The sequence below is a fragment of the Equus przewalskii genome, chromosome 18 (assembly GCF_037783145.1).
Source record: "Equus przewalskii isolate Varuska chromosome 18, EquPr2, whole genome shotgun sequence".
NCBI classification, from domain to species: Eukaryota; Metazoa; Chordata; class Mammalia; order Perissodactyla; family Equidae; genus Equus; species Equus przewalskii.
In genome coordinates this window covers 11,986,642-11,998,190 of record NC_091848.1, presented here as the reverse complement: position 1 = coordinate 11,998,190, position 11,549 = coordinate 11,986,642, and the positions used below count along the sequence as shown (strand labels likewise).

At 43.6% G+C, this 11,549-nt stretch overlaps 1 protein-coding gene across 5 annotated transcripts in view; it reads left to right on the top strand.

The window, feature by feature from the left end:
* The window catches only part of LRRC31 (leucine rich repeat containing 31), a 31,426-nt gene extending 20,360 nt beyond the window's left edge, over positions 1-11,066 (top strand). For 3 of the 5 annotated variants that reach the window (XM_008531081.2, XM_070583063.1, XM_070583061.1), the window contains exons 8-10: positions 2,110-2,277; positions 6,350-6,517; positions 9,739-11,066. In XM_008531081.2, the coding sequence (XP_008529303.1) occupies positions 2,110-2,277; positions 6,350-6,517; positions 9,739-10,085 (683 nt within the window). In that variant the 3' untranslated portion in view covers positions 10,086-11,066. The remainder of the gene's footprint in view (positions 1-2,109; positions 2,278-6,349; positions 6,518-9,738) is intronic. The other 2 variants (XM_070583064.1, XM_070583062.1) reach the window with 1 other exon arrangement.
* Positions 11,067-11,549: the final 483 nt, after the last annotated feature.

Here is an 11,549-nt window from a genome sequence, read left to right as displayed (position 1 = left end):
ATTTGCGGCCACAGTAAACCTTCAAAATACATCCAGAATCTGACTGTGGCTCACCATCTAGACTCTACTACCCTGGTCTAGGCCACTGTCATCTCATGCCTAGATTTTTGTGAGAGTCCAAATGGACTCCCTCTTCCTCTGTCACTCTGACTTCATTCTCTCTACTCCTTCCCCTCATTGACTCTGCTCCAGCCACGCTGTCTGTGCTGATCCTCATGTACACCAGCCATGCTCTGTCCCTGGGGCCTTTGCCCTTGCAATCTCCAGAGAATGAGCTCCCCTCGGGTAGGGGTGTGTCTTCTCCAGCATCTCTCCATTGCTCAAGCACAAGGTCTGGCACATAATTGGCACCCAGTAAATGCTTGTTGAATTTCGGATCGATTGAATGAATGACTCAATGAAGAACAAGAATGAAAAGAATTTTTTAGTACAATTTGGGGAGGAAAACACTAAAATAGATTTTTAGGTCTAATATCTATCTTTTAGACCTGGTGAGTTATTTCCTAGACTCTTATCCCTCAATTTGGGAAAATGAGAAGAGTTCAAGACTTTCGTGAAGATTTTAAAGTAATAAAATCCCTTTTTGGGCTCCAGGTGGAGCGTTATGGGGTATAACCATCCCCTTTACTTATGAGGGTCAGACCTGAGGAGGCACTCCTGAGTTATCAGTCCACCACATCCGAATAATGAATTTCCCTTGGTACAACTGAACAACGCAAATACCACATCTCATTTCTCAGAGGAAGATTAAAGTGTTGGAAGACCTCAATTGTTACCGCTAGTACGACAGAGGGATGAGCCTCTCTTATCTAGATTCGCAGCCACCAACATGGGTGAACAGCCCTGGAACGCCAGCAATTCTTTAATAACTGTAGAAAATTGCATTTTTCTCCTTCTGTTTAATTTTTTAAAGATGGCAATGAAAATGCATCCTGTTTATACCTCTGATGTTAAATAATTTAACATTCTTTCACCTGATCATTCTAGATATATCTCCAAAGAAATGGAATTATAGATCATTTAGCCAACAACTTTTGATTGATCTTCTAATTGTATGAGGCACTCTGCTGTGGACTGAGAGGAATTCACAGTCGAGGAGCTTCCGTCTGGTCAGGGTAGGACTCAACCAAGGACACGGTGAAATATGAAGTGCTGTGGGGGTTAGAAGAGGGAGAAATCCTTCCCTCTGTTGAGATCACAGTGCCTGCCTGCCTTCCCTTCCTTCTGTGTCCTCCTTCCTTCCTTATGTAAATGCTTGTGCCTCCGATGTCCCAGGTTTCGATGCACACACCGGGGACGAAGCAGGCCGACACACACAGCTCACCTTCAGTGAGGGAGGACAGAAAACTGACACACACACAAACAAAAAGATCACAAAATGCCGTGCTGTGAGAAAAATAAAATTGGGTGACGTGATAGGGACGATGGGGTACCTGTGGCTTCAATGGCCCTGGGGGGCTCTGAGGGGGTGAGCCAACCCCCCAAAGGCCCCAGGATACTGCATTTCCCACCTTGGGAAGAACTGGGGCAAAGCCCTGGAGGCAGGAAACGTAGTGGAGAGAGCGAAGGAGAGTCACACCTGGCACAGCGGGGGCCCTCCACACCCCTTCTAGTGCTGTCACCAGCACTGTCCTGATTGCTCAGTTCACTGCCTTCCTGGTACTTAGCAATCATCTTCTGAGAAACGAATGATAAGAGCGAACAGATACTCAGCAGTTAGTGTCCCACACATGTACCCAGCCCTTTCCATATACCAAGTGGTTTTATCTTCCCTATGACTCTGAAGTAGTATTGTTATTAAAAACTGCGGTTCAGAAAAGTTAAGTAACTTGTCCAAAATCACACAGTTCTTTGGTGGCAGAGCCAGGATTAGAAGCCAGTCCTCTCTGTCTCCAGCGTCTTTGCTCTGAACTTCCAGCCCGAAGAGGCTTGAAGTAGGAGAGCCCAGGCTGCATACCGGGCAGAGTGACTGCTGTGTGTGGTGTGGGAGGTGGGCGGGGTTCAGACTGGGGAGGGGTGTGCCTGTCAATCAAGATTGTGGGAACTTACCGCCCAGAAGACCCTTGGCGAGATGGCGCCTAAAACCTGTCGCGGGTGGTGTTTTCACAGCCCAGGTCATCCCCTTACTCTCGAGTCTTCAAGAACTGGATTTATCCGCCAACAAAAAGATGGGCAGCTCTTCTGAACACCTCCTCAGCAGGCTCCGATTTTTACCGACATTGAAGTCGTTGCTAGTCAACAACTGCGCTTTGCAAAGTGAGACCTTCAGCGCCCTGGGTAAGAGAGGTCCCCAGGTCCCGCGGGCCTGGGGCAAGAGCAGCTGCCGCGGAGGCCGCTCTGCCCCACAGAGGAATTTCAGCCCGAGGCTCAGCCACAGGCAACTTTGGGAAGTACTGATTTGTCTTCTTTTCAGGAAATATGCTCTTAAAGGTGACCTCCTGAAGGCCACATGGATGACTCTGGCATTTGCAAATTTTATACTTAAAATTTAAAGTGTATATAGCCAACTCTGGAGGTCCATGGTCATAGTAACTTGTAAATTCGCTGAGGCGCCAATATAAACGGGGATTGCTGTGAGTCTGATGGGGAAAGGGAGGCAATTTGAGTGCATGAGCCTTGCCCACTGCCTTGCATCCGCTTCCCAACAGGGTTTCTTGTCCTCTCTCAGGAATCTGGGTGCGCCTGAAAGTCATGGATTCAGCCCAGCCCACATCAAGGGTTTACTAAATCTGACATTTCTTGGACAAGAGCATCACCAGGAAAGAGAGGGGGATGTTTTGAGGCAAAGAGACTTTGCAGCATTTTCCCAAACATACACCCAAGCAACCAGCCCTTCGGACACACGGGGCCTGCAGGGGTCCCCACCACCACCTCCAGGTTCAGTGATTCGCTGGAAGGACTCACGGCTCTCAGCATACACTTGTGCTCACTGTTAGATTTATTACAATGGAAGGGTACAAAGCAAAATCAGCAAAGGGAAAGGCGCGTGGGGCAGAGGCCAGAGGGAACCAGGCACAGCTTCCAAGAGTCCTCTCCCAGTGGAGTCACACAGGACGCGCTTCCTTCCTCCAGCGAGTTGTGATGACACCTGTGAAATGATGTCTACGGGGGAGGCCCACGTGAACCTTCCAGTCCAGGGTGTTTACTGGGGTTAGTCATGAGGCACCCTCTACCTAGTACGTACCAAAATTCCAGGCTCAAAGGAAAGCTGGTGTGCAGCACAAATCATACTATTTGTACACAAATGCTTTAGCCACCATGAGCCACCCTTATCAGTTGGGGGTAGGGGACTGCGGTGAGGGTGGGTGGGAACACTTCCGAATTCCAAGTTCCCCGGATGTCAGAGGGGCCCAAGCTCACAGGAGACCCCCATAGGGATCGCAGCCTCAGGCCTGCTGGCCTAACTCTGTTTTGCACACGTGCTCCAGATCAGAGTGGTTGGATTCTGGTGCTTCCTGGATGACGATGAAACTGAGTCCTTCTCTCTGACCTCCTCAGTGTTATGTCAGTTAACACTTCCTTAAAAATGAACTCCAGGGGGCCGGCCTGCTAGCGCAGCGGTTAAGTGGGCATGTTCTGTTCTGCGGCCTAGGGTTCGATGGTTCGGATCCCAGGTACGGACATGACACCGCACGGCAAGCCATGCTGTGGCAGGCGTCCCACATATAAAGTGGAGGAAGATGGGCCTGGATGTTAGCTCAGGGTCAGTCTTCCTCAGCAAAAAGAGGAGGATTGGCCACAGATGTTGGCTCAGGGCTAATCTTCCTCAAAAAAAAAAAAAAAAAAAAGAACTCTATTATGGACAAGGCCTGTTATTAATGAAATAAATGTATTCTGTTAAAAAAAAAGCTATTTACTAATATCTATTACTAAAAATAAATGCATACCATTTACCCAAAATTCCAAGTATTGGGGTACCCCAAATACCCCAATACTTTCTATTTAGGGTATGCTTGCCCTCCTTTTCGGCCCAAGTATTTTGTTCAACCCGTATGGACTTGGTCCTTTCAGTGTACTGCTCCCAACTTCCCCCAGCATTGCTCATCTTATGGTCCATGTGTCTGGATGGAGAAAAGTAGCAGAATGTGTGCCTTTCAGACCTGGAGTTCTTAATCTGGAGGCCACAGCCCCCCTTTAAGAGAGTCGTCTATAGTTATAGCTGGGGGAGAGGGCTGTGACCTCCCTAAAATTGATTGCAGTGTTTTTGTGGGCAGAGTGTATGGTACATTTTCTGGCTCTAACGCATCTGCGATCAGACTGCCTGAATTAAATCCTGGCTCCGGCTCTCGTGACCTGAGGTTCTTAACGTCTCTGTGCTGCGGTTTCCTCGTCCGTAAGACATAAAATGGAATAATAGTATCATAGCTCATAGGATTGTAAGAACTACCTGGGTTAATACAGATAAAGTTCTTGGAAAGGTGTCTGGCACGTAGTAAATGCCCAATAAATGTTAGTTGTTAATATTATTATGGGGAGAGAGTCTATAAATGTCATTTAAAAAGTAAATTGGATCTTATCACTACCCAGTTTAAAAAAAGTCAATGGCTGCCTGTAACACCTCCAGTAAATCCAGATTCCTTCATGTGGCCAGATGATGTGGCCCCGCTACCTCCTGGCCACTCCCCCTTTGCTCCCTGAATCCAGCCTCAGCTGGCCTCTCTCGGTTCCTTCCTGTCACCGGGCTCTCTCCTGGCTGCAGGCCTCCTGGTCTCTGGAATTCCCCACCCCATTCTTTCCAGAGAGCTCCGACTTCAGGCCCCCATGTAAATGGCCCCTGTTAAGACATCCCATCTCTATCTAAATCAGTAGCTCTGTATCTTTTTTACAGCTTTTATGGGAATTTATAATTATGTCTTTATTTGTGTGATCTTTTTAATGTCCATTTTTCTCCCAGATTCTAACCTCCTTGAGGGCAAGGATTGTGTTTATTCTTCACTGCATGTCCAGGGGACATTTTAGGTATTTCTACATTTAAGTAAGTAAATAGGTAGTAGGTAGACAGACAGGCAGGCAAACTTCTCAAAGAGGTCTGTAATCCCCCAAATGGTTAGGTAAACACACACGCAACATATTCTATTGTTCAGACTAATGTTCAGTTAGGAAAGTTCCACAAAAAATAAATTTGGGGACACCATGATGTTTTATAAATATGCTTCCTAGTTGGAAAAGGTTGAACTTTTTTTTTTTATTTTTTTTTATTTTTTTTTATTTTTTTTTAAAGATTTTATTTTTCCTTTTTCTCCCCAAAGCCCCCCGGTACATAGTTGTATATTCTTCGCTGTGGGTCCCTCCAGCTGTGGCATGCGGGACGCCGCCCCAGCGCGGTCTGGCGAGCAGTGCCACGTCCGCGCCCAGGATTCGAACCAACGAAACACCGGGCCGCCCGCAGCAGAGCGCGCGAACCCAACCACTCGGCCACGGGGCCAGCCCCGAAAAGGTTGAACTTTTTAAAGAAAATTTTGTTCTTAATTTTGTGTCTTCTGCCATCAGAAGACACGGCTCTTTCCAATTACAGCTGCTCAATCAATGAATCATAATCAAGGAGATATGTTAAATTCCATCATCTGACGTAAATCTATCATTTAATTTGAATTAAGAAGTAAATCAAGTAAATATATATTTCTCTACATCGCTTTTAGAAGAAAAATTTCCATTTCTTATTAATAGCTTTCTGTATCATATGAGTGGGAGGGGTTTACTTATTAGATAGTATAAAAGAATATATATTTGTCCCTTGAACATATATTATTTTTTAGAAAGAAGGTAGAATAGTTTAAAGGGTAGTTAACTACCATAGCTTGTGAATAAAATCATTCTGGTTAATTTTAATGTTAGAGGAAACTGAGAATTAAGCAGAAAAATTTTAAATTTCCTTTAAAAATCTTTCCCAAATACATTACTTCCCCTCCTTGTCTCTGTAACTGCAGTTGAGTAAACACAAATGCATTTTGGGGTTTCACAGTCCTAGGGAGGTTTGGCCCCATCTCTGAATTTCAGCAGTGACTATACAGTGGCTATATAGACCAGGACACCCTCAGGAAATCTTGACTAGCTGTCCAGACTCCTTGCCTCTTTCTCCTTCTTAAATGTGAGCTGAAGGAAAAAAATCCCCATCAATAGCGAATTCCGCTTAATCATCTTTTACTTTACCGAAGTTTCCAAGATTTCTCCCAAATAAAAATAGACAACATAAATTGAGGCCATGAATTTAATGCACGAGAAAACGGTCTCTACAATGTTCTTAACCTCAGTTATATTAACATGTTGCCCCAGCTTAGGTTCCTCAAACTGAAGGCTCATGACCTTTAGAAACCTAAATTATTGCTATTCTTATCTCTCTTAATTTTAGCTGAAGCCTCCATTCACCTCCCTGCTCTGGAGATATTCGACCTTTCTTGGAATAAGTGTGTTGGTGGCAACCTGAGTCTGCTTCTGGAAACACTAAAGCTCTCCACGTCCCTTCAAGTGCTAAGGCTGAGCAGCTGTTCCCTGTTGACAGAGGACGTGGCTCTCTTGGGTTCGTATCTCCTGGGTCCGTGCGGTCCAGGCACTCGGGGCCCAGTGTGCCTGCCCTGCAAGCCCAGGGGGAGAGAGGTGGAAGAGGCTACGTGAGCCTTCAGCGTTCTCCAGCCAGCCCAGTGTAATTAGATTTCAGTCATGTGCCGTCTACCTTCATGAATTTTACCCTGTCCACGTGGTACCTGCACCTTTTCTTAATTTTTTCTTTATATTGACTCTTTAACTTAATTGCTTTTATTAAGCAGGAAACTGATCATCACGGTAACTGAGATACAGGGATCCGTTCTCATCTGGAGGCCCCTGGGATAAATCCACTGTCAGGCTCACTCGGAGTTGGCAGAATTCAGTTGCTTGCAGCTATAGGACTGAGGTTCCTGTTTTCTTGCTAGCTCAGTTTGGGGCTTCTCTCAGCTACTAGAGGCTGCCCACGTTCCTCGATACATGGCCCCCTCATTTTCATGGAGCAACAAGGGGGTCAGTTCTTCTGTCGCTTCAAATCTTTCTGTCTTCTTCGTCTTTGACCTACTTCCTCCTCTGCCACCAGCTAGAGAAAATTCTCTGCTTTCAAAGGGCTCATGTGATTAAGTTTAACCCCACTTGGATTTTCTGTGTTTCTTAAAGTCAACTGTGTCATATAATATAACCTAATCATGGGAGTAAAATTCATTGTATTCATAGTCCTGGGGATTAGGGTGGAAATATGGGGGCCACCTTAGAATTCCAAACTACCCCAAGAGGTTTCTCAATGTTATCAATCTTCTCAAAGAATCAGCTTTTGGTTTTATTTTTTTTTCCTGAATTGGACACCATTAAACATATCTAAGTTATTTCATTTAAAGTCTGTAATTAAAATTTACTTCTTCAACTTTTTTTAATCTGTATCAAATTGTATTAATCATGGCTTGAGCCCTTATATATTTTTTCTTAATTTTTACTACTTGGTTTTTTCCTTAGGTCAAATCTATACTTTTACATTTTGTCAAGGATATTTTTTCCTTCTTTCAATTTTTAGTCAATAACAGGTATTACTATGTGTGATTGTAACTGTTGCCACTTTTATATTGCTTTGATTGTTTATAACAGAAACAGTCTTTAAGGGGCCGGCCTGGTGGCGCAGTGGTTAAGTCCACATGTTTTGCTTCGGCAGCCCGGGGTCCGCTGGTTCAGATCTCAGGTGCGGACATGGCACCACTCAGCAAGCCATGCTGTGGTAGGCATCCCACAAATAAAGTAGAGGAAGATGGGCATGGATGTTAGCTCAAGGCTCATCTTGCTCAGCAAAAAGAGGAGGATTGGCAGCAGATGTTAGCTCAGGGCTAATTTTCCTCAAAGAAAAAGAAACAGTCTTTAAGAATTTGTTAATCACTAGTACTTATGTTTTATTCTTTTATAAATAACAGCATTATTTTTTTTTCATATACTAAGCTACAAAAAAAGTATTTCCATGGCCTGTGCGCTATTACCCAGGTTTTTTTTTCGTGAGGAAGATTGTCCTTGAGCTAACATCTGTGCCCATCTTCCTCTATTTTATATGTGGGACTCCTGCCACAGCATGTCTTGATGAGCAGCGTGCAGGTCTGTGTCCAGGATCCAAACAAGTGAATCCTGGGCTGCGGAAGTGGGCCACATGAATTTAACTGGTACGCCACAGGGCCAGCCCCTCTATTACCCAGATTTAAAAATATACAATGAATAGAAAATAGTAAAATATTATAAAGTACTCACATGATTGGAAAATTCAAACAGTATAGGAAAAGTAAAAGGATGTCTGGGATTTGCTTTAATATACTAAAAAGCAAGAAAAAGTAGAGGGGAGGGAACCAGATGAGCCAGGATTGGTTCATGAAGACAAACCTTGAAGCTGAGTGAACAGGACATGGAGGTTCACTCTCCTAGTCTGTCTACTTTTTGTGTGTTTGGAAATTTCCATAATAGAAAATGTTCTAAAGAGAAAAAGCATGCACATTGTCTTAGCACTTAGTTGGGTCTTGAGACCATGGTGAATAATGTTGTGAGAGGAAAGACAGGAAGGAAGAGGACACCCAGGGACGAGTGCAGCTGTTGAGTGTATGGACTGCGAAGCTCTCTAACAAACGGTGGAGTCAAACTGCCGCCAGTGAAGTGACAGGGATGGAGCATCATCCTGCTTGGTCTAGAAGCCACGAGTGGAGGGAATGATTGAAAGACCAGGGCACATTTTGTCCTACAGAGGAGAATTTGAGGGGACCTGACTGTTGTCCAACACTGCAGGACTGGCATAAGGAAGGATCTGAGGTTTCTAGCAGGCTCGGGGGGCAATGAGGGAGAGGCACTGAAGGCAGATTGGCACCCAGAGGAAGGGCTTCCTCCTGCCAAGAGCTGCTTCACTCTTGGGGGCAACCTGAAAGGATGCTTCAGGCAGAATAAGGATGGGTACCAATAGAGAAGCTGTGAAAGGGATCCCTCTCTGCTCATCGATCTGGAAGTTGGATGAGGAGACCTCCAAGGTCCCTGCCAACTCCAAGCTTCTACGCTCCTCATCTATCTCTGTAATCCAGTCCTGCTTGTGGCTGACACAGGAAGCACCTGCTCTTTGACTTGGCTGTCTCTCCTACTTCTCCTTACGGAAGTAATTATCTTTTCTTAGCTTCAGCATTAACTATTATTTATTAAGTGCCATCTTAGGCAGTACTGTGACATGTGCTATTCAAAGGGAAAATTGTCCAGTGTATTAGAGGTCTTTAAGGTGAATTAGAAATTAGCCAGGTATATTTTGTACATGGAAAGTGTTCAATTAAATAATTGTTGAATGAAGAATGACTGAGTGAATAGTGAACAGTTAAACAGTATTAAACAGCAAGAAGACTATTTACAAATGGTCCTCAGTTAAAGCCAACATGCCATCACTCCTCACATTTAATTAGAGAAAGTCTGTGGGAAGAGCTGGGACCCCAGTGGAGCAGAGAGCAGGAGCCAGACAAAAAAGAAATTCTTTGGGTTGCAAATTGCAAAGGGAGAAAAATCCATTTCAAGTTGTACTTGGGATGCACAGAGAGGAAGTTTGTTACTAATGTAATTTCAGACGCCTTGAATAAAGCTGTTAGCTAATACAAATCATTAATCAATACAGTCTCATCGTTACTAATCCTGGAGCTACTGTGTTGTGTTATTGGAAGTGGGAAACAAGCATGGTAGAAAGTATTCCTGTATTTTGGCATTTAGAGTGATTTTGTTTTTCAGCATCGGTAATACAGACAGGTCATCTGGCCAAGCTAAGGAAGCTCGACCTGAGCTACAATGACAGCATCTGTGACGCAGGATGGACCATTTTCTGCCAGAACGTGTGGCTCCTCAAAGAGTTGACTGAGTTGGATATTAGTCTTCGGCCATCAACTTTCCGAAACTGTGGACAATGGTTTAGGCACTTGTTATGTGCTGTGACCAAACTTCCCGAGATCACCGAGATAGGAATGAAAAGATGGCTCCTGCCGGCTTCACAGGAGGAAGAACTCGAACGCTTTGACCAAGATTCCAGAAGCAGCATCCACTTTGACCATGGTGGGTTTCAGCAGGCTGATTTCCCTTAACTCAGCCACCGACCATTCTCCAGAGGAGGAAAAGAACACAAATGAATCCCAGTGTAACTAAAGGACTATCAGTTTCTGGGCCATTTAATGGGATTTATGTTACAAGAGCTTTGTAAAAGCATGTATATAATAATAGGAACATGTCTTTATCTTATGAAACAAGGATGACTTTTTTTGATGGATTTTCAATTGTTTTCCATATATAATTAGTTCACTTACTGTTTAGAAGGCCTACCAAAAATGTTTAGATTCTGGTAATACATCTCCTTTTTTCTTGCCCTGGAATTTTCTGCCTCGTCTTTTCCTGTATGTTAAATGTCCTAAATATAAGGGTGGGTGTGTGTGTGAAATTCTAACATGAAAGGCACTAGCTTTGTAAATTTGTAATCTTTAGTTTCATGTTATCTTTACTATTCTTTTATGTACCTCAATGTAGTCTATTTACATTTTTTATCAGAAAGTATACCCTTCTGTGGTTTATTATTTTATGTTTTGGCACCTTTTATTCCAGATATGAACCAAAAAACTAATAATGATCACTGACATAAATCTTAGTAAAAAATGGTCAAAAATTCAAAACCCAGTATCAAAAACACATCTTGTTGGGCCGGCCCGATGGCGCAGTGGTTAAGTTCGTACATTCTGCTTCTCAGTGGCCTGGGGTTCGCCGGTTCGGATCCCGGGTGCGGACATGGCACTGCTTGGCAAAAAGCATGCTGTCGCAGGCGTCCCACGTATAAAGCAGAGGAGGATGGGCATGGATGTTAGCTCAGGGCCAGACTCCTCAACAAAAAGAGGAGGATTGACAGTAGTTAGCTCTGGGCTAATCTTCCTCAAAAAAAAAGCAAAACAAAAAAACCCCACACATCGTGTTAAAATAAAATCTTTTATTGTTAAAATAAGCAAATTAACATATTACCTCTGTGCATTTCTTTGGCATGGAATTTGCTAAATAAAACTTATTTAATTCATTAATTAAAATTTTTTGTTGCTCTAAGTGATTTTTGAGATTTTTGGTTTTCTTTTCCTAGAGTGTGAAACTCGTTGCACAGCACAGGTGTCTGCTCACACATTTCTACTCTAATATACTCTAATCAAGTTATGTTTTACTTTCTTCTTACTATATTCATAATTAGTATTGCAATCATTGCTTGAAAGATGTAGGATTTGAAAGCAATACTACTCCAAAAGAAAAAGTTATCAGGATGAGGAGGTGTTGAGCGGCGTAAATGAGGATGTTTTAGGTAGTGTGGTACTCTTCATTTTTCTGGCCATTCCCGTGAATTCCCTGAAGACCTCTGCTCATGCAAAAACCTATGAACAAGTGTTCAAAGAAGCTTTATTTGTAGTAGCCAGAAACTGGAAACAGACCAATGTTCTTCAGGGGGTGAATGGTCAAACAAACTATGGTACCAGGTAATACTACCCAGCAATAGAAAGGAAGAAACTATTGATAATGCAACA